Consider the following 23,933-nt stretch of genomic DNA (forward strand, 5'->3'; position numbering starts at 1 on the left):
CAGTGCTCTAGCAGTTGAAAGACTGTCAAAAATATGAAGTTAATTTGGGAACTCAGGGCAAACCACCCTTAGAAAGAGAGATTTCCAGAGATTTAGGTGTGTACATTTTTTTAGCTACTGCCCATGAGCTAACCTGACTCGATGTAGCCATGTGAAATCAATCTTAGGCTTCCTCTGTTATTATGTAAATGGAGAAGGTAATTAAGCAGGACTAGTAATAACCAACTCTCAGTACACAAGATGTTACATCACTTTATTTTAACTGTATGATTGATCAGAACAACAACTATTAACATATAAAGTACCATTCAGTTCAACTGCAACTATAGGCAGGAACAAGTATCTAATTCTTAGCAGAGTCACTTACGCCCACAATCTGTCCAGACACATTAACCTAAGGACAAGTTCATAAATAGAAAATACAATTTTCACATTGCAGCTTTCTCAAGCACGTATATACAGGTGTGCAGTCCTGTTGAGGGGTGGTTTCCGCAAGTTCTCTGTTCTCGGTGCACTCAATCTCTTAACCTTGTAGAGACAGCTCTTTCTTTCTGCAGAGCAGATGTTTTTCCGGCATTCACCATTTACAATATTCTGTGAATTAATCTTACTCTTCACATTTTGGAAGTAGTAGAACTGATATATCTCTGCAGCACAGCTCCTGCCTTCTGGTGAGTCCCACCATTGTCAAAGATCATTTGGTTGCAATCACTTCCCCGCAAGGACAGCCGAACTCAATTATGGGGTTTCAGTGTAACACACCCTCATTGCAGCTTGCTCTGTTCACCCGTGGCTTCAAGTCCTGATGATGTAATGAGGGTGGAGTGTACTGGCAATTGGTACATTTCCTTATCACTATTTACAGTCATTTAAAATCATGCTGTTATTGATCCAAGTCTGACATACCTTTTCTGAAATGTTCACAGTGCAGTGTTTTTGTGGCCTAACAAAATTTTTCTTATATCATTAAAAATAAACATTTCTATAAAAATATAATACTTTCAGTGTTTACATCAACAAAACCAGTTAGAATAAACTACGGCACATGCACTATACAGTAGTAAGCACAAAATTCAACTGAATGAAACATCACAAAATTCCTGACCAAAGTAATTATTTATCCAGGCAAAATAGCCAGGATTTTTAATTACCTTTGTTTGTTTCTAAAATATGTTTTGCTTAACACAAAACATGTTCTAATGGAAAACAGACTCCCCCAACTTTTTGTGCCCAATTGTCTGTGAGGTGGGAAGTGCCACCTGAGAAGGTTAACATTTCGATCCACTGATCCTGTCTCTGTTCTGCATAGGAACAGTGGTTGAAACCAATGAACCTTCCAGTCAGTCGTATTCTACTTTAAAAACATGCTGGGTTACCTTTAAAAATATTTACCATCACAAATTACTTGTTTATTTCCCATGTTGACATTAAAAAAATACAGACAAAATGTCCAAATGTCCACATTCATTTGATCAGAATGGTAATTTTCTCAGTTGATTTTTAGATGACAACTAAATATTTCATTGTGACTAAGCTATTTTATTCAAACCTTCCTAATGTTGTCTATGTACAATATGTAAATATCCCTGTTAATTTACAAACATACCTGTGTCATGCTATTTTGAAACTTGGCATTGTCTATGGACATTCCTCCAACCAAAGGAATGTGCATACGAAAATTTAAAAGGGAATGTCTGCCTAATGGGTAAATGACATCATCAGTAATAAGAAGTGTTCCTGACCAATGACACACAAAATTTCTTTAAAACACTAGAATTCTAAATGTGTGGTCTGGTCCTGCCACATCTGTTGCAGACAGCACTCTTTTCTGAATTTTCTGTGATTAAGAAGCCCTCAAAATTTGTTGTATCAGAGTCTCATATGAAATCAAGTGAGATTCTGACTTTTTAGAAATTTCAACCTAGAATTCAGGTTTTGGACTCCAATGCAACAGGAGCGTTGTCATAGTTGCAGGTGGCCATTGGTCACTGGTCCCTGGGACCAAGCTTCTCTTTCTGATGCTTTGTCAGATGAGAAATTCCTTAGAATCCAGCAGTTCAAATAACAATACAAAGTCTTATACTGGTGCAGTTTTGGCAAAAGTAAAAAATACCAAATTGCCTTTCTGAGGCTAGGTCATGAAAACTGTCGGAGAAAGTGTGGACTGTTCTTTGGGCAAGTACGATGACGTTGCTCAGAAGCAGGCTGTGGGGTTCCCATCCTTCATGTGTCCACCACACCATCGACGTTATCTTGTGATGACAAGAGAGAAGGATATGGAGCAACACACTTTACATTCACATAGGTAGCGTTCACATGGACATAGTGCTCTCCGATGAAAGTGGAAAAGATGGCAGATATCCTGGAGACCAGCTCAGAGAAGGATGGGCGCATTTCCGCTTTGGGGTGCCAACATTTAAGCATCACTTCATATCTGTTTCAGAAAGAAATGCTGTTGAAAGATACCTTGGAGGCAAGCACTTCTGCAAAAGTAAAGCATATAAGAACTAGCTACAGAAGATCCTGTTGGGATTCCTACTTACAAGGGATCTGGGCAGTACTCAGGTTGTAAGAGCCTTCTACCCTGCAACAGGTACACGGTGATATCAAAGGTGTTCACATCGGGATAAGGTGGGGCTCCCCTTGTCATCAGCTCCCAGAGAAGCACACCAAAGGACCACTGTTAAAACAAGAAAAAGGAGAATTCAGGCCAGAGGGTGTGACAATAAATACAGGAAAGGGAATCAGTAGGTCTTGGTAACTAAGCTTGGCTTAACATTGTCAATACCATTGCTATGGTGGGGAAACGGTTTCCTTAAAGGCAATTATTAAGCCATACATTTCATGACCTGTTTAAATGATCAGGTTTAGTTACACGTAAATGTAGTTTTCAAAAAAGAATATCTGAGCTGGGTGTGGTGGCTCACGCCTGCAATCCCAGGAGGTTGGGAGGTGGAGGCAGGAGGATTACAAGTTCAAAGCCAGCCCCAGCAACCTGGCAAGGTCCTAAGTAACTTAGAGAGACCCATCTCAAAATTAAAAAAAAAAAAAAATCTGAAGTCCACATAATGATCAAGAGTTCATCTGTAGTTGACAGAGTCTATTTCAAGTTTTCTCTTGTGAGGGTCAATGCATCAGCACATCTCTGTCCTCCTTTCAATAACTTTGCCACGATTTCAGATTATTCATAAAAGAGGAAGATAAAAGAAGCTTTAGAGAAGTTAAATTTGTGGGATTTCAAAATGAATGTCAATAGTCTTTAAGAAAAGTAATCATATCTAAAGGTTAATGTTAAAAGAGAAGATCTAAATCAGTATAAGTAAAAATCCATATTAAGAATCATATGTAATAAAACCATTGGGCAACAAGGATCACTGTTGAAAATTAATTTCAAAAATATGTAATTAAAAATTGTTAAAGTACTAGATGAGTATAAAATAGCTGCTTCAGTACTTCATAGGAAGATCACAGACACGAAGAGGTTAAATGACTTGCTGAAATTCCCTAATATATCTGAATTTACACTAGGATACACATTTCAGAGTTCTTGACCCTTGGGTCTTACTGGGTCTCCTGAACTTCACTAAATATGCAATTTCTTGATTTAAAGCACTCTACTCAGAACAGACCAGGTCATGCACATTATCTCTCCCTGGACATGTGCCAAGGTGAGCATGACACAAGAGTAAGTCAGCGAGTGCAGGTCACCCTGTGCAGAGGACCCAGGACATCAGCTCTTGCTAGGCAATGCTTCCAGACCAAGACACATACGGGGGAGGACAGGAAGCCCTGAATTAAAGACACTTGGAGAGGAAAGACAGGGGGAGTAGGAAAATGTAAAACTGAGAAGCAAATAGAGCTTATAATACTCAGCAAGAAGGAGAATAATGCATGTTTTTGATTTCTGTGACTGAAAGAAATGAGGTAGATATGGTACCTGCTGATACAAATCTCCATGAATAGCTCTTTCCCTTTGCACAAGTGCAAGAGCTTTTTAAGGCGATGAATGCCTTGATCCACATAGAGAACTTAAACCCCTGCTGAGATGGGAGCCAGGTAACTTTGCTCTCTAACTCAGCCTTTCAAAATTGAAATTTTCTTAGCCTGAAAATCTTATGAGTCATTCTGACAACTTTATTGTGTTAACTTCAAGTTCCAGAATTTGCATTAAAATTTGAATCAACTGAATAAGTATCTACTGACCTTTGATCATGTACAAGTAGGTTACTGTCCAAGTTCTGGGATAAGTCCCAGGGCTGATTAAAAGGGTTGAGCATTGTGCAGATAACTGTCACACAGAACAATAAGGTAATGCTTGTAACATACAGCAATAATACAAAAGAGGTCGAAGTGCTGTGAGAAGTCAAAGAGATAATAGTGGCTACTGAGAAAGCCTTCAGGAAGAGTGTCAAAAGTGGGTCCTAGGAACAGGGGGAATTTGTTTCATAGGTTCATGTAATTCGAGGGCAGAAAGTGTCCAGATGGAAGGGGTGGGCCCAGAGGCAAGAGTACATGCGTTTTTATTGAGCCCCAAGTACCAGCACTCACGCTGCTAGGTGTGTGGAGTAGGCAAGGGGACTGGGGATAGATGAGGCTGAAATGGTGCTGTGCAGCGGAGGTTTTTAAATGTTGAAAGTGGGCTATCCTGAAATTGGTGGCACGTGACTGAGTTGTGTTCCTGGAGACTGCCTCTGTAAACACCAAGTTAAAGACAAAAAGGAGAAGTGGGTCCACAACACAGAGACCACTTAAGAGACTTCTGAATAAGAACAGGTGAGGACGCTACAGCACACTGACACACAAAGCCTGAGGGGCTTTACTCCCAAATCAGGGTGGTGGAAGAGGGTATCCATCATATGGTGAGGCATGCATCATGCCTTTTATAAAACATCATTTTATTTAATCCTCATAATTGACTGTAATTGGTCATAGTCCTTTAATGTAACTCATCCTGTGGATGTTTTAAGGATGAGAAAACCAAAGTTCTCAGAGATTGTCCAGTTCTGTGATCCGGGCTTCTCAATGAAGAGCCTCGGCTACCTGCAGGTCTGTCTGAGACAAATTCATTTAAAAAGGGGCAGAGTTGTATAAATTCCTGAGGAATATAGGAATTAGGCAATAATTTCTCATAAAATGGGACATACACTTAACTTACAACCCAGTGGTCTTACTCCTAAGCATTTACCCCAAAGAAATAAAAAACCTGTTCACTCAAAAACTTTTAAGCCAATGTCTCAACACTTGTAATTATATAGAACCACCTGCCTAAAAATAGAATTCAAAAGTCCTTCGACTGGTAAATGGATGAATTAAATATGGTGCATCTGGGCAATGATATACTATTCAAAAATAAGAAGGAATGAACTACTCTCTTATAGAAAACAGGACCAAAGTTCTTCAAAAAATTGAACATAGAGCCACTATATGACCCAGCAATCCCACTTCAGGTTATCGCTCCAAAACAATTGAAAATGGGATCTCAAAGGGAAATTTGCACAACCATTGTCACTGCAGCACTATTCACAATAGCCAAGAAGTGAAAGAGCCTAAAGGTCCATCAATAGATCACTAGACAAAGGAAATGTTGTCTATACATACATAGAATATTATTCAGCCTTAAAAAAAAGGAAACCTTGTCAAATGCTGTTATGGACAAGACTTGAGAACATTATGCTAAGGGAAACAAGACAGTCACAAAAAGACAAACACTGAATAATTCCATTTTTATGATGTACCTAACATAGTCAAACTCTTAGAGACAGAAATTATAGAATGGTGATTGCCAGGGACTGAGGGGGAAGGGAGAAAGAGAGTCTTTGTTCAGTGGATCCTTAAGTTTCAGTTTCGTGAGAATAATAAATTCTAGAAATCTTGTCCTTGCATGACAAGGTGCAACAGAGCTAACATTACTGCACTGTACACTCACAAGTGGATAAGACAGTAAATTTTATGCATTTTTAAATTGATAAGAAGATTGAACTACTGATACATTGATATTACTGACATAGCAACATGGATATCTCTCGAATGCATTTTATTAAATGAAAGGCAACAGATTCAAAAGGCTACTGGCTGTATGATTCAATTTATATGACATTCCAGGGGGGAAAAATACGAACTATAGATATAGAAAAGAAATCAATGATTTCCAGGTCCTAGGGATAAGGTAGAGGGTGACTACGAAAGGGTGCAAGAAAATATTCTGGATGATGGAAATTCTACATCCTGATTGTGATGCATTGGCCAAAACTTGAAGAACTGCACTACAAGCAGTGAGGACTAGGTACGTGGCACAATATGATGGACATTGATAGAAAAAAGGAAGGGAGGAATTGCGGTGGGAAAGTATTTGATTTTGAACAAGACAAATTTGTGATCAAATGATATCAGCTGACCAGAGCCTCCAGAAAGAGTGGGCCAAAGGAGATTGTTGATGGAAATGGTCTATCCCTGAAGACAAAAATCCTGGGGGATAGCTACATCTAGTGGGTAAGAGAAAGAAGAGAAGCAGTCAAGGATAAAGAAAACACAACCGAGAGGGAGGGGGAAAACCATATGATTTAGAAACCACCTAGAACCAAAGGAAGGGAAAATTTCAAGACGGAAGGAATGGTCAACAATGTTAAATGCTTCAGAAAGATGAGGCAAGAAGAGAGTTGAGAAGAAGCTGCCAGACTGAACAGAGAAGTCCATACAGACTTTAATGAGAGAACTGCTGCCGAGGGTGGAACACTGCACAATGCTGGGTGTGAGTAATTTCAAGGGGAGCAACACAATAATTTGTTTGAATGGACTCAAGAGTATTGAGTTAGCCAAACTCCACCTGGGCATTTGCTAGAAAGAGAATCTGCCTGCTAGCAGGCAAGTTTTTGTCTGTAGGTCTCAACATGCATACATGCTTTTGGAAATGTTTCATGTCAACATTCCAAAGACCGTGCTGTCTTTGTGCAAATTTATACAGGCAATTAGCAACCACTTGCCAAAGAAGCATTGTGTGTGTGGGTTACTCAGGTTTCGCCTTTATGTCATATAGTACAGTGTCTTTCAAGGAGATGGAGAGAACATTGTCTTATTTACATAAGAGAAATTTCCAGTCAAGTACCTCAGGCTGACTCCAGTCTGCTATTAAGAACTGGAGCCAACTCTTACAACTCAATAAAAAGATAAAATAGCACAATTTTTAAAAAGGGTAATTTAAAAAATTGCCTCTTGCTATGTGAGAAGCATTGGCCTTCATGCTGTGTGTGTTTGGCGAGGAGTCAGTGATAGTGGTGTTTGTGTGTTGTCAAAAAGCTCAGAATCCCAACTTCTGCCTTGAACATAGAAAATTTCATTAGAACCTCTTTTTTAAAAAAAATCAGCTTTGCCGATGTATAATTTATGGGTTGTAGGATACATAAATTGTAAGTACATAGTTAGTGATGTCCAGTAAACATAGTTTATACCTATCATTGCAATTTAGTTTTAGATCACTTTCAACATTCAAGAAAGTTCCCTCATGCCCATTTGTTGTCAATCCTCATGCCCATTCACTGCCCAGGCAACCACTGATCTGATTTCTTTCTCTAAAGTTCTACCTCATTCCAGAAATTTCATGTAAATGGGATCATTCAACATGTAATCTTTTTAAAACATTTTTTTTAGTTGTAGAGGGACGCAAAGTCTTTATTTTATTCATTTATGTGGTGCTGAGTACAACATGTAATCTTTTGAGTCTATCTTCTTTCACTTAACATGATGTTCGTGAGGTTTATCCATGTCAGTAGTTCTGTTACACCGTTGAATGGAATCATTCCGTTCTATGGATGTACCACATTTTGTTTGTCCATTCACCAGTTGATGAACATTAAGATTGCCCCTGCTTTTTGACCATTGTGAATAAACTACTGTGATCATTTGCCTAAAAGTCTTCATGTGGCATAAGTTTTCATGTGGGTGTTAGCTAGCTATACATCTTTTTGGCAAAATGTCTATTCAAATCTGTTACCTATTTTAAAACACTGGATTTTATCTCCTTATGGAGTTGTAAGAGCTGGCTCCAGCCCTTAAGGGCAGACTGGGAGTCAAGTCTGAATGAACAGTATGTTCTCTGAGGGTGGATCACGTCTCCCTACCTTATGCCTTCACCTGCTACCATCACTAACAAGCCCCAGCCTCCCTCTCTAGGACTCACTTCTATCATCTCTTTTAGAATCTTTCAGGGTCAAACCCCAGGCATTAAGCTTCACCATGGTTTATCACTTTCTCGTCTCAGTCTTACATACCTAGAAGTCCCAATTCTTCTGCCATAACTGATGACACAGTTTATTGAAAAAAAAAAAAAAAGCCAGTCACCTCAGTTTACTTTCTAGCATTTCCTCTACCTCTTTACAGGAACTGAAGCTTGGTTTTCACTTGATAACCATAATTTCTTTGACCTACCAATAGAGGCCACACCTCTCCCTCTTGCTGACTCAAGGATGGGAGTAAGATGACTTCTGCATTCCCTATACTACACTCAGATCCTGTTCCCTGTCATCTCTCAATAGCTGCCAATTCTTTCTCATTTGATGAACATAGCCTCCATGAACATTATTTGCAGCCCAAGTTGTTTGCAGATATCCTGAGTTTGCACTTTCTTCTTTCTCAGTTGTTACCCTTAAGGGTGGAAATGTCAACTGTTTCTCTCCTTCCAGATATCACAGTTGTCTTGATCTGTTATACACAACAGAGTAAGTATACACTTGCCATTCCATTCAATGCCCAGGCTCCTTGGCACACCTTGGACCTTCTAATCACTCAAGTGGCTCAGTTTCCAAGACCCATCTTATACAGTAAGCAGCAATGGACCTGGTAACCATCCCAGATTCTTGAAACTTTCTCTTCGTCTGGCTCTCATGGTAGTTTCTTCTCCAGCGTCTTCCACCTTTCTCTTTCTTCCCTCACTTCATATATGTAGGTTTTCTGAATAATTACTTTGGGACTCTCAAGAGCATATTTCAAGGCTTGACCTCTGGCATGTGACAATGTTTGGAGATGGGCCATTAAGAGGTAATTAGGTTTAGATGAGGTCATGAGGGTGGGGTCCTTACGTGGGATAAGTGCCCTTATTCGAAGAGACACTAGAGAGTTTGCCCTCATTTTCTCTCAACTAAGTGAGGGCATAGCAAAAAGGTGGCTATCTACAAGGCAGGAAGAGGGCCCTTACCAGAACTTGACCATGCTGGCACCCTGGTCTTGGACTCCTGGACTCCTGAACTGTTATAAATAAACTTCTACTGTTTAAGTCACTCAGTCTATGTTTTTTAAAATTATACCAACCTGAGAGCTAATATAATCTTTTTTATATGCCTCGGATTCTTGTTTCCAAGTACCTGATGGATGTGTCTGCCTGGATGGTGTAATCCCAAGTCAAACTGAATGTGGTCAAGGCTCAACTATTATTTTTCCTCCAATTCTAGCTTCTGCTCTTATGCTTCATATTTGTGAATACACTAGCCTGTAAATTTGCTCATCTTTGACTTTTATCAATTCTTACTAAAAACTGTTGATTCTATCTCAAGGATGCCTTTCCTTCCACCTCTTCCTTTGCATTCTCACAGTTTCTCTATTATTCCAAGGTCTCCCTCTCTCACTTGATCTTCCTGCCTCCATTCCTTTCCAGTCATTTTACAGAATGAAGACAGATTACAGAAGTCTAACCTGATAACTTTTGTTTGTTTCCACATGACCAGAAAATAAATTTCAAACTCTAGTTTGGTAAGACTTTTGTGATCTAGCATGAATCTATTTTTTTAGAGTTGTAGCTTCCCTCTATGCCTTCCATTTTTGCTAAATCGCCACACAAGTCCTCTGTCCTCAGAACTTTAAAGATTCTCATACTTTCCTGCCCCTTGGCTTCACCTGGATTGATATTTCCATTTGCCCACCTGCTCAATTCCAAACCTGCTGTCCGTTAAGGCCCATTTCATGTGCTGCCTCCTTCACAGGAGGCAATGTGGCAGAGCCAGCTGCCCAGGTGTCTTGCCCATCCTCAGCTGCTCAGCTGCAAGCCTTTTTGGAAGGGCATTGTCTGAGAGAAGCATGGCTTTTACAGATAAAGGAGGACACTTTTCTAGTCAGGCAGATCATGCCCTCACTGCTAGATCTGCCTCAGTTACAGTTTCCAGATGTCTCCAAGTGGAATTCTTGTGCCCTAGGACTATGAAAGGTAGTGCAATCCCAGATCACTTTATGTTATGGTCGTCGATGTCTTTTCTTTCCTGTGGCGTCAAAGCTACTGCAGGACAAAGCTTATGTCTAGTTCAACTTGCTAGCATGATATTCCATTTGACAAATGTTGTATAAACAAGTGAATTTATGGAAATACACTATAGGCATCAATTGGACAATGAACTCTAGTTTTACATATAAAGAAGATGAATTAGTAAGTGTGGATTATTTTTTTTTTTAAATTAAGTTGGCATAAAACTACAAAGAAATGGGGCATGAAAGTAAAAGAGGAAAAAGCCAGGGATGATCAGTGCATTACCACATCTGATTTGGTGGTGAACTTCTGAGTTTGCAGACTTTCTAAAGCCATCCACTTCACTGGCAGTTTCGCGCCTGTTTTGTTGTGTACGCTGTAGTATTCTTTGTCATACATATCCCTGGCAAGACCAAAATCAGCGACCTTGACAGTGAATTTTTCATCCAGCCTACAGAAAGAAAAAAACATTACTAGTAGCTGAAATAAAATAATTTACAAGGATGTCAAATATCCATAGATCAGAACAAGTGGCTTCAGTATTTGAAATCCATAACTTATGAAGCAGGGTTTCCTCTGGTCTATTGACTAACACTAAATTACAGTGGAATTCTTGAATATAAATGTTTGACATTTACTTGACAAATTCAACAGGCTGAGGAGAGGGCTCATGAATGATAGGGAAAGTCCTTTTCACTTTAATGTAGATCTGGAGAAAAAGTAAAGTTGTCTCCCTCCCTGCTTTCCTTAGCTGCTAAATAGAGCATGTCAACTGACTACCCAACACAATTCCCAATCTTCGCTTGTCAGTTTATCAGCAATACTCAGTTTCACGGGAGAGATGTGACATGGCATTGTTATTTGACTTCTTCATTCTCAAATATGTCAGGTCAGTGTACAAAACTCATATATTCCATCACGGATAATAGAGAAATGGGATACACAATAAAGCATCTAAAACAGTAAGATTAAACCCCACATTCTGCTAACCGGGGCTATGTGTCCTTGGTTTAAACTGGCTTTTTTGGTGTTACATTGACCAAAACTAAGGTAGAAAATTAATAGCACAGCTCCTTCATTCACACATACCACAAGCCCTGAATCAGAGCTCTGCAAGGGAAGCACAGAATCAATTACAAACTGTTGACTGTTGTGTTATACAGTCAGGCAGCCAGACACAAATAAAAGTTCTTTGTATATTCTTCCCAGATACCATTTTTGGTAGGACGTCTGCAGACGGACTTCAGATCTACTCTGGGGAAGTTACACTGTATTGGTATTTGTGTTACGAGCCCTCTCCTTTCCATTGTAAGACGCTGAAGATCAAATTCTCCCTCCTAAGTACTAATGCAGTGTGAAACCACAACACTGGGGGCTGCTTGTGGGAAGGACCCAGAAAAGTGAAAGTACACAACAGCTGCTGGAGACCCCCTGTGGGGCAAGCTTTTAAGTCCTCTGCTTGATAAAGCCTGAAAGCCCATCCCCCGCCTCCCCAAGGCTTACACATCCATTTAAAACAGTCAAGGAAATAAAGGATTTTTGCATAAGGAGAGAAAACATCCTCATTAGCTTTGAACAGTGGGAAACAAACTCTCCACTCAATTTGGACTGTGGGTGCAGAGCTTCTCATACTTACATACAGTTTCTTGCAGCCAAGTCTCTGTGGACAAACTTTTTGCTTGCAAGATATTTCATGCCTTTGGCTACTTGAAGACCAAAGCCTATAAGATCTTTTACAGTTGGATTCTGCAATCAAAGAGAGATGGAAAAGCATAAACTAAACACCCACTGTTCTAACTCTGATCTCCAAATCCTGACGTGTTTATAAGAATTATCTTGTCTCAAATAATAACTTCCTCCCTGTTGACAGCAACAACTATTTGTTAAGGATATGCAAAGCATCAGGTAGGTGTTTTTATGAATTGTGGCTAATTCTCACACTCTTCTGAAGGCAGGTGTTACCCAGACTCTTGTTTTTCAGATGGGGAAATGGAGGTGTTTTAAAATGCAGGTTTTAATATCTTCAGGTATGATGAGGCCAACAGCTCTGGAGGCAATTTCCAATGAAAAGATGGTTCGTTATTTACAGTTTCCAAGAGAAAGGAGCATCTGATGCCATTCAGGGCCACCCAGGGAAGCACTGGGACAGTCAGGAAGCAGAGGAAGTGAGAGGACAACATAAGCAAGAACGTTTACTGTAATTTCCTTGGGGAGGAACGGTGAGGCAGGGTACCAGGTTTAGGACTGGCTACTTTGGGGAAAGTGGCTGGAGTGTGGGCTCTGGATTGGTTGGTCTGCATGTGAAAGGTGTGTTATGAAGGCAAGCTGTTCATTATCTCCAGGAATTAGCTCACCCTGGGAGGGACAGCGTCTTCAGTGTCAGCAAGGCTCAAATGTCAAAGCATCAGAAACACAGAGTAAATTCAGGAGGCTCAGAGAGAAATGGATCACTCTGAAGCACTTGAAGGTTTAGTGGTGGAGTTAGGATCAACCTAAGTCTCTTTGGCTCCAATCAGAAGCCCTCCTACTGGGACTGATGCATCCTTAGCACACAACTCCCAAGCTTCTGGACCAGCTCAGAGGAATAGGATATCCCATTCTCCACAAACTCCATCCACAACATTGGATGGACAGACAGAGCAATGCCTTATTAATAGGAAGCATTGAATCTGAAATCACATAGATGTCAGTGTGACTGACAGCCCTTACAAGGGACTGGACTTCAGGAGAGGGTCTCTTTTTCAGCAACCACTGTGGAGTTTGTGAGCACAAGAGGCAGTTAGTGGGGTCCTAGCTGCTGCCTCCTCTGCGGAACAGAGCCTGTGAAAGGCCAGTGACCTGTGTTTCAGGCTTCTCTTTAAGACACATCGTGTTAGGAGCCATCATTAGTATCATCAACTCCCTGGGCTGTAAAAGTCTGGGTGGGTACTACTCTGTACTGGATAATAGGACACCTCTTTCATATTTTAACCGTGGGAGAACACTCCAGAGAAAGTAGCACATCCAAGCAGATTGACTCATCAGGGTAAAGACAAGAGTTAAAGGGGGATTTGTCAGGGTAGCTTTGTACTTTGCAAAGTAAATTCTCCTTATCTGCAAAATTTCACTGCCAGGGAGTTGTTTTAGTCTTTCAGCTAAACACAAAATATTTCTTAACTGTCCTAGAGTTTTTTTTTTTTCCTCTGAGAACTTGACCCCGTGTTTATAAAGTTGTTTTTGAGCAAGAGTAAAGCTCCTCTTTGACTCCCACAGAAAACTGGACAGCAGGAGCCAAGAAGGAGGCTGAGGCCATAGGTGAATTCAATTCTGGAAACTCCTTGCTCCCTTTCCCTGGCACTGGCCCGGCCCGGGACTTGCTCACCCTGTAGGTCTGGGCATAAATTTCACTAAGAAAACTTCTATTTGCAAGAGCCTATGATCCTTTTAACTGTGAGCTCATTTATTCACAATATTTACTGATAGCCTGTGTTGAATGCTATTTTACTGACTGGAGTCTTAGAAGTAACCAAAATACATAAAAGTACCTAACCACATGAGCTTGCATTCTAATGGTATGTATGTACATACACACACGCACACATAGCTATTTGTTTACTGTCCAGTATAGCACGATTCAACAGAAATGTAACGTAAGCCACATACACAATTTAACATTTTCTAGTGGTCATATTCAAAAAGTAAAAGGAAACAGGTGAAATTAATTCTCAGAATACATCTGTCAACCCAACATATCCAAAATATTATTGTAACATGTAAACCAAATAATGATTATTAATGAGATATTTTGCCTTCTTTGTTAAGTATTCAGATTCTGGGATGTACTCTATACTTACTGTACATTTTGATTTGAATTGGCCACATTTCACATGTGATTGTGACTACAAAGTGTTCTGGATAGCCTAAATCCACAGGATCAGATAATGATAAATGTGATAGAGAATAAAACCAGGAAGGGGGTGCTGACTGAGGGCATGAGTATGGGGTGGGTAAGCTGCCATTTAAAACAGGGAAGCCTCATTTTTGAAGATGACATTAGGGCAAAGGGCTGAAGGAGATTAGGGAGTGAGATGTATGGATATCTGGGGGGAGAGTGTTCCAGGCAGAGGGAGCAGCAAGTACAAAGGCCCTGAGGTAGCAAAGTAGATGGCAAGTCTGAGGAACAGTGAGGATTCATTGGTTACTAATTCTTCCTTGTCTCCCAGAATTAAAACACCACATGGGCTGTGGCTCATTTAGCCTATTCTATGCTGTGCTCAGTTTCTGGAACATAGTAGGCATTCAAAGATGACTTCAATGCACCATCAGGGAATAGTACAGCAAGGCTGCTTGCTGGGCAAGTAAGAATGATTGTCCTAGGATACCATTCCAAGTATCACTATCTTCCCACCAGGACCGAAGATTCTGAGGTACATTCGAATGCTGCCAGCATTTTACACGTGAATCTTTGGTTGATAGCTTTTTAAGAGCAAAAACAGCCAGGTATAAAGGGATGACTGATTTCTAAGTAGTTTTACCAGTTGGCAAACTTGGTAATATACTTACATGAGTCTCATTTCGAATGAAATTTCGCAGATCTCCATGCTTCATATATGGTAGGACCACCAGGGGAGACCCTTCACTCCGAAGGCAGATTCCCAAGAGTGAGAGAACATTGGGATGGCTAAAATCTTTCATGATTATCCCCTCGGTCAAAAACTGGGAAACTTCTCCTATGTCAGTGATTCCTGAGAAATCCAAAGATGGAGACTTGACTTCATTGTGGGCAAATGCATACTTTGTCAAATTAGATACCAAGAGCAAGAAGATGTCCTGAGGCCTAACCTCACTGTTTTTTGTATAGTATATCTGAGTGAATGGAGTCATAGTGGTGGAGAGGTATGATTGCTTTCCTCACCCATCCTAAGGGTCACAGCTGAGACTCCTATAAATAAAGACAAGTTAACAACAGAGAAGCAAAACAGGTTCATTTAACTGAAGTCTTGTAAGACATGGGAACCTTCAGAAACCAAGCCCTAAGTACCCAGCGAAAGTTCTCCTTTTAATTTTTTTTTTTTTATTTTAATGCTGGACTGATGAAGGATGGACAGATGGGTAGAAAAGTGACTGGACAAAATGCATATAACCTAATGGTAACAGACTGAGAGGGAAACCCAGCAAGGGCTTGTCTGATGGAATTCTTTTAGGCCTTTCTCTGGGGCATCCTTTCTTCCTGTGTGTATGACAGGACCCTTCTGGAATGAGGGCTTTATGAGCTACATTCAAACAAGGCAGGCCAGAGAATTTCTTCTTTTTTAATTTTAATTTTTTTTGTAGTTATAGGTGGACAGAATGCTTTAATTTTATTTGTTTACTTTTGTGATGCTAAGGATCAATCCCAGTGCCTCATATATGCTAGGCAAGCGCTCTGCCACTGAGCTACAACCCCAGCCCCAGCCTGAGAATGTCTTTATGGTTAGCTCCAAGACAGAAAGCCAGAAGAAGGTCAGAGTAATCTTTTCAGGTATTGTCAATGGTTTTCATCGGGGAGAGAGGGTCTAGGTTCTATGACCTGCCTTGGTGGGGCTAGGGGTGGGAGGTATGGGCAGGAGAACAGGAGGAGAAAGAAAGGCAGGAGAAACTTCGTTTCTGAAGCCCCTCCAATATTCTTCAGTTCAAGGTACTCAATGTACTCAGCATGCCATACTATGGGGAATCATCTGAGGCCCAACGACATCGCTTTATGCTTTGCCTGCAAGTTACCATGTATACCCACTTTTCTATGATCAAGTCCAGCAATCAGTTTGTCTCATAGAGAACCACAGATGGTCTCTTAAAGAAAAATGATAGGGAATCAGACCAGTCCATTTCTATAGTAATTATCTATGGGGCACAGGCTGGCAAATTTCTGTAATGGATCAGATAGTAAATATGCTTTTTTGTTTTTTGTTTTTTTTTTTTTTTTTTGGCTTTGTGGGCCATGTGGTTGCTGTTACTCAGCTCTGCTATTTATCGTCATGAAAGACACTACAGACAACAAGCAGCTGTGTGTCAATAAACTCTATTAATGAAAATAGGTAGTGGGCCATTGATCACTAATTTCTGGGCTAGGAGAACTTGAAGACCAAGCACCATTTGGCATCTACATAGGTCCTTTTTAGTCTAGTAGTTTCTAAGCATTTCCAGAGAGAGCGAGATATTGAGGGATTGATACAAGTTTGCATTAGGAAGTTAACAACAGTAATATATTAATTTGACTAGTATCTCTATGGCGTTTGTGGCATATTGGCATTCTCTTACAAATGCAGTGCATTCCAAGTCCTGGAACAGATACTGGAAGTCAAGGTGGTCTGAAGAGGGATTGGCATGTACCAATGACAGAGATGTCTTGATGTTAGGAATGTTAGATACAGTTCTGCTGTCTTGGGAGACCAATTTATTGTTGACTATACTTTACCCCCCACAATTAGGTTTCTTTAATTGCTGTTAGGTTTCTTTAATTACTTTGTGGTCAGACTTCCAACAAAATTAACCACACAATGGTGCTCGGCATGGAGACTTATACTTAAAAATGACTGAAATAGTCGTAGCAAAGGTGTATTTTGCAGGCAAACCTTCTATTTGTGCATTTAAAACTTGTTAATGCTAATATCAACCTGGAATAGAGGTGGCTAACATTTTTCAGGCTCCTTCAAAGTATAGGTAGAAAATTAGAAATAGGAGTAGAAAATTCAAGCATGAGAGATGTGTCAACAAAGGTGGAGTCAGGAACACTCTAGTATGTGGCATGCACTGGGTTGTACCATATAGTAATTTATGGCCATAATTATGTCTCTTGGTCATCAGAAATGACTTAGGGTATGTTTGGAAACATTCCCTGTTTCTTAAACAGAGTATGTATTTAATCTTAAGAAAAATTTCCCAATAGCAGCTAAATTTTTAGGAAATGTTCCAGCAGTAAAAGGGGGCAGGTTTCACTTCTTTAGGAAGTTCATTTATATGGAACAACACACTCCCCAAACAGGCAGATAAAGTATTACCATAGTTATAATTTTCTAATTTTCCGCCAGCATATTTCTCTCCTGTTTGTCTTATTTCATTTTTTTAATCTTTTCAATGGAAGTTGTGGTTAAAAGATAATTGCAGTAATGCCTCTGGGTAAAATGAGTCATTACTACCGTAAGTGCCAACATGCTTCCAATAGTTTCCATAAATGTCATTTGCAAAACAAATATTATAAGCCCAACACAGTTAAACGATACTCAACTCATCCAAAAATCTCATTTTTCCTATACCCTTACTTATGAGGGCTCTGAAGGATAATTTTAGATGAAATATTTCAATGAGTTTAGACTAAACACATTTTCAGAATTGGATTCATAATTTTTTTTCCACGAGGAAAAGTGTGAATCAACATTTTATTAGTTGATTTATTAGTCTGCAAGTCACAAAAGTATCCTCCACTGTTAAGTAAAATGTAACTTACTATTCAAAGATTTTACAGCACAGTGAATTTTCTTGCCATCATTGTCCAACAAAGTTCCATGATATACACAGCCAAAATGCCCTGTGTGAAAGAGGGAACTTGGTTAGAGTTGCATACTCCTTAATTATGCAACAATTATTTACCAAGCCTTTTTTTCTATATGACAAAAAGGTCTATTATTTTTGATAGTTTGATTAATAATACCATTATACATGTATATATGTGTTTGTGTGTATGCAGATGAAGTACTTTTTTCTCCAGGATAGTAGCAATATGATTACTTAATAAATATAAAAACTGCAGGTGAAATGACTGTTATTAAAGGTTAATAGGATAAAATATTCTACTATGGAAGAAGCACTGAAAACAGGAACAACATCTGCATAAAACAAAATTATTATTTCTAAGGATTAAATCATATTTTAAAATATGAAACTCAAGTTTTACCTGCATGAAGAAACCACAAAATAAGTTCCCTATATTCCAGTAAGCCAAAATAGAATAATAATGCTGCCATTAGAAATAAGATTAGTATTATAGAAGAAGGATTTCCCCCATTAGTCACCAGTTAATATGTAAGCCAGGTTGGCAGAAATTGAAAGGCAGTTGCCCAAATGAAGCAAATTCACTCTGACTCATTTCATGCATTTCCCTCTGGCTCTAACCACATCATTTTCCCAGTGGTAGCCTTTCATTCAGTGGCAATAATTTTTCCCAGAGGTGCCAAATATCTGATAGCTGTGTAAGTCACTCATCAATTAATCTGCCCATCCAGCCAAGATGCCCTGAGTGCTTAGTATGTGAATGTCAGGCATTAGGTAGCAAAAGATGAAGAAAATAAAGCCGACACTCATGAGTGAGTGCTTACATTCTTCCACAGAGAAAAACATAAACACATAGTAGTTAACATTTATAGACTGTTAATTACTATTATTTCAAAAGAGCAATAATTGCCACTTTAGCACTTCTCATGATAATTTTACAATGGGTAGAACTGGAATGTAATTAGTGAGGCTACCTACTCCAAAATTGGTGAAATCACTGGGATTTATAGGCTGATAACAGAAGTATACATTACTCTGATGTGAGACATGGAAACATGTTTGTGAACAGTGAAACCCTTTTAGGGAAAGAGCAGCATGCTCAGAATTAAATTCTGGAGTGTGCGATTGAGGAATATTTGGATGCCGCCACAGGAAAAGGAGAAGGTCTCGTGTTCATGGAAGGCAATGAATCCTGTCAGTTTCTCCTGCATCACATTGGCACATGCCTGTGCTACCTCACGCAGCACATACAGAATCAAAGGGATCAGAGGCCATTCAGTGTTAGGGTAAAAGCATTTTAGAAAGGAAAAAAAAAAAAAAAAAAAGAGTGGAATTAATTTCTTGGCTTCTGGTTGCTTTCTTTTCCTGCTAAATATTTCCTCAAGTACTGTTTACATTAGCTGTTACTGTTGCTCTGGCTAGCTTATTACAAATATTCATTCTTCTTTGTATAAAGAAATTGGAGTGCATTGTGGAGATGATATATGTTGCTTCAGATCAGGGGAATGCTATAAATTCCCTGTCTTCTGATGCTGTCCAGCAGTATACAAACTGCTATAAACCAGGACTTTATAGAGTTTGTCACTGTTCTCATGGTAAAGAAAGAGTGGAAGGAGATATGAGTGAAAATACTGGAATTGAGAAGAATGATTAAAAAACAAAAAAGAAGTATATGACATCTTTCAAGAAACTACAGTTGCCAGTGTAAGAAGGATGAGGAAGGAATGCAATTTCTTTATAACATGTTTGGGAAGTTATCCAATAGCCTTGATGCACAGGGGCAAGTCCCCCTGGATACGATTTGCAAGGCTGCATTTCTACAGAACAGAAATCAAACACACTCATTATCAGTGCTCTGTCAGTTGCTTTCGCCATTGTCTGAGTTCCTAATCTGCAAAGGCAGAAGATAAAATGCTTACTGGAAAATCGTATTTAACAAAAAGCTGGGTGGAAATACTTACCTCTTCCTATGACTTCATTGAAATGCACAATCAGGCTACTGGGCCCAATCACTACGTGCTGAACTGCCTGGACCAGCTCTGGATTTAGAGCACTGAGGTCAATGTGGACCGTATTTTGAAGTAATGGACTGGATATGTCAGAGTCCCCACTAGTTAGGATGGGGGACAGGTCCGTCAGAGGATACTGCCCTTGTCTGCATGATCCATTCTGAGATGAGTTAGGAAACTGGTCTGCAAGATAAAACAAAATGACCAGAAAAAAGGAGTAAAACCTCACTTAAGGGAGGCTGCAACAGGGGCAGCAAACTGAATTGACAGTGAAGCCTGAGTTTTAAAATTAAAGAAATGGTAATTAGAGCATCAAATGAGGCTGGGAATAGCCTTTACAAAGGAACTGGCTGATAAAAATAGTAATAAATCAGGAAAAGATACTGGCTTATCTGTATACGAGCATTTATAAAACATTTGCAAATCTTTTAAGTAGACAATCCATTCATTTTGAAAGCTTTTTTACCCTTCTCATTTGTTTAGATGTTTCTCTTTTTATTAACAGCAAAAATCCAGGCTCGGAGTTTATTTTTGAATATATCCTTAAAAATGGGAAGCAGCAAAGATAGTCAAGCAATTGCCTAATCTCATAAAAACCCAGCTCACATGTAAGAAAATGAAAAGAATGTCTTTGGAGAGACTGGTGTTTATTAATGGAAATAATCAGTATTGTGCAATTCTTAGCCAAGAAAAAATATGTAGAATAAAATACACATTAATTATATAGAGACTGAGTATTGCTTTTCTAAAATGTTTGGGACAGAAGTGTTTCATATGTCAGCTTTTCTCAGATTTTGAAGTATCTACATTAATTTAACTCATTGAGGAGCCCTGATTTGAAAGTCTATCTGAAATGCTCCAAAATCTAAAATATTTTTGAACGCTGATATGATGCTCAAAATATTTTAGATTTTTGAACATGTTGGATCTCAGATGTGGTGGGTTAGGGATGCTCAACCTATATATATACATATAAAATGGCCATATTTTTAGAGCTAAAATCTTTTCAGGGCAGTGGTACCTTCTCCACTTTATGGTGATAGCAATAGATTTAGTGTTATTGATATTCAGAGGACGCAGCCTGGTCAGTGTGCCATCCCCACTACTCAGGAGGGGACTTGGACAGGAGTCCGCATTCCTCATAATTCCTCATTGAGTCTTTACAACCAAAGCTTTATAGGACCTTCAGGCAAGGTTTCCTTTTGCAAGAAGTTTTGTTTTTGTTTTTGCTTCTGTGTTTCATTTCAGGGTGAAGGAACTGTGGTGCTGCATGTACATTTCTCACTGCCAAACAGGACGGAGAAACACCAGTTGCTCTGCTCTTGATGCTGGAATCTGTACATGTCAAGGAGGGGGCATAACAATGATAGCAAATGACCTGAAGATACTCGAGGCAGGTGTTGAGGCATTCCGTGGAGAGGGTTGTGTGTGTTGGGGAGGTACCTTTTGGCACCAATTGTTAATATTGTTTGTTTGCAAATCAACAAGAGAATCAGAATTTGAGCCAAAAAAGTTGGTGGTACCCTATTTCTAATTCCAATTAAGCATTTTTAGTATTTTCCACAGTGGATAATAGGTTAATAATAAATAATTGGCTAGAACAGTAAATCTCAAAAGTGCTTCCAGAGAAGCTTTGGGGGCTACCTACAGTCATGGTAATCACTAGCTGGAAATAGGACAGTGGTGACCATCAAGGAAGGATGTGGAATGTATAGGAAGTACCTGGAAATGTTGAATGAGTGAAGGAAGGAGGAAGCCTAGTTCAGTGCCTCCTCCTTTAATTTCAAGGTTAGGTTCTCCAAACCTTCCTCAAGGGGCTGGAAGAGCAACTGAGCCTCTCTAAACTCAGTCCTTTCATCTTAATTCCCAAACCTTTGCACCTAGAGAGCAGAGCTGTAAATTCTCAGAGGTGCAGGGATTGATGGAACTCTATAGTGGGACACAAGACAAAGGTCCTTTGGCAGGGAAGTTCTACTGACCTTTTAGGTAAATTCAAATATGTACAAAATGAATTTAGACCACCAACATGTGACACTGGTGTAACACCACAGAGAATTCTGGGTCTCTCTGAAAGAAGACTGTCAGGCTGCCCTAGCAGTCAAAGAGAAAAGCTCTGTGTTTGTCTCTTCATCAGGTTTTGGTGTGTATTCCCTCGCTCTACTCTCCAGGTGACCCTTTTCTGCCTGTGCTACTTTTCCATGTCTCTAAGGAGCAGGTTCAAAGTAGATGGGAGGAAGCAGCTCATTGTTCTTAACAATGATGACAGAGGTTTGGTGAGTAAGGAGTTTGAAAGATTAGGAAAACTCTTTTTTTTTAATTTGTGTTAACACTTTCTTAATTTTTTAAAATAACTTTATTTATTTATATTTTTCATGTGGTGCTGAGGACTGAACCCAGTGCCTCACATGTGCTAGGCGAGCGCTCCACCACTGAGTCACAACCCCAGCCCCAGGAAAGCCTTTTTAAAAAGAGAACTTGTGAACTTTATCTCAGGTTAGAATTACTAAATACGAATATGAAATCCTAATTAGATCTAAATTTCAAAACTACAAATTAGGTTTGCTTTGTCCATGTTGTTAAATAAATGGATTTCTAAAGGTGAATGGAATCAGGTAGGCAAAGGAAATGTTTACAATGTTTATAGAAATAACAGTAAGCTTCAAAAAATAAGAGGCAGTAAGTATTGAAAGAGTTGAATGCCTCCTTGGTCTTGTGCTCATTGGATGAGCAACTTCTAACTTTCCAGGATCCCAAACTGCCCGTGACTCATTTTATTTGTCCAATGGTAAATATTCAACCAGGGAAATGCTTGTGCTTGACTCATGTCCTGTAACTTCTAAAGATAATGGACTTGATACAATACAGACATTTTGCTTTGACCAGGAGATTTTTAAATAACACAATGTGAAAAGCTCTGGTTAACCCTGACCATTATTAGGCCAGTGTTTTACAAAGCAGTGATGTTGGTCTCTCCTTGCTTCATAGCATAAATGAAGATTTTTTTGTTTTTTTTTTTGGATAAGACTCAAAATACATTCAATTCTGGAATGTTGTAGGTAAAGTGTTGTGTTCCTTGAGAATGCTTCAAAAGATCTCTAGTGGTATAATTCAAAAGTTTGGGGTTTAACAAGGTAAAAATGTAGCAGTTCTGACTTCTATTTAAATAAAAATATCCCTTGTAACTTAGCTTTTCCAGGGTTGTTAAAGAGAGTGTCACAATTTCTCAGCTTTGTACTCAGTCAATAAGTTACTTTTGCTCAAATGATTTTATTTATTTATTTATTTACACTGCTAGGAATTGAACTCAGGGCCTCACACATGCTAGACAAGGACTCTACCACTGAACTACATTCCCAGCCCTGCTCAAATGATTTTAAAATTAACTGTTTTGGGGGGAGAAGAGAGCTCACAGACTCTGAAATTAATATAATATATACATAGGTTCATTTAAAGGAAGAACCATGTAATTCTGCATCAAATTAAATACTTCTTTGGCAGAGGGAAATACTTCTTTTCTAGGTTTATTAAAATTATAAAGGCAAAAGCAAAAAGAAGCAGCAATTCCACAACCCACAGAAGTATATATACAGGTACCTCTCAGGACAATAAACTGAAATATACCTTCTGGAAAAGTAGCTCGGTAGTCCACAGATTCATTTGAAACCATTTCTGCAGTTGGACTCACACTCCGGGCACTTACAAGCCTATCCAAATGTGGAGTGTGGACTCTTGCATCATATCGAACCAAGTCACTGCCAAGATCTTAAAACAGAGAGAAAGGGCGTGTTAGACTTTGCTGCCACGTTGAAGACTCAACCCAATGCCCAGTGTCATGGACTGCATGTGACAGCATACATGGATCTGTGACAAGGTTAAATTGGAATGACTGTATTCTTAACGGAACTTCTTGAAACAAACAATAACAACAACAACAAAAAGCACCTTTAATTTGCTTTCTCTTTTTCAGCCACAGGAAAAGCCCGAATAATAATAAGAGAATTATTGATATGGAGACGACACCAACAACCAGTCCTGTGAAATTCTGATCTGGTTGAACTATGACTTTTCCAAGGACGGTTGAAGTGACGGCTTGCTTCCACTAAAAATGACAAATAAAGAAAAGTCAGAATTTGGCCATGACAGATATAAAATACACTATTCAGAAAGAATTACAATTTCTCTGGGCCCAAAAT

General features: G+C 39.3%; 1 protein-coding gene across 1 annotated transcript in view; it reads right to left on the reverse strand.

The window, feature by feature from the left end:
• Positions 1-226: 226 nt before the first annotated feature.
• Met (MET proto-oncogene, receptor tyrosine kinase) overlaps positions 227-23,933 on the reverse strand; it is a 110,603-nt gene continuing 86,896 nt past the window's right edge. The window contains exons 13-21 of the mRNA XM_047560481.1: positions 23,683-23,839; positions 23,362-23,502; positions 19,693-19,923; positions 17,688-17,768; positions 14,768-14,949; positions 11,862-11,971; positions 10,511-10,676; positions 2,544-2,680; positions 227-2,434 (exon numbers count right to left, since the gene is read on the reverse strand). Coding sequence (XP_047416437.1) covers positions 2,224-2,434; positions 2,544-2,680; positions 10,511-10,676; positions 11,862-11,971; positions 14,768-14,949; positions 17,688-17,768; positions 19,693-19,923; positions 23,362-23,502; positions 23,683-23,839 — 1,416 coding nt within the window. The 3' untranslated portion in view covers positions 227-2,223. The remainder of the gene's footprint in view (positions 2,435-2,543; positions 2,681-10,510; positions 10,677-11,861; positions 11,972-14,767; positions 14,950-17,687; positions 17,769-19,692; positions 19,924-23,361; positions 23,503-23,682; positions 23,840-23,933) is intronic.

This window comes from Sciurus carolinensis, chromosome 8 (assembly GCF_902686445.1).
Source record: "Sciurus carolinensis chromosome 8, mSciCar1.2, whole genome shotgun sequence".
NCBI classification, from domain to species: Eukaryota; Metazoa; Chordata; class Mammalia; order Rodentia; family Sciuridae; genus Sciurus; species Sciurus carolinensis.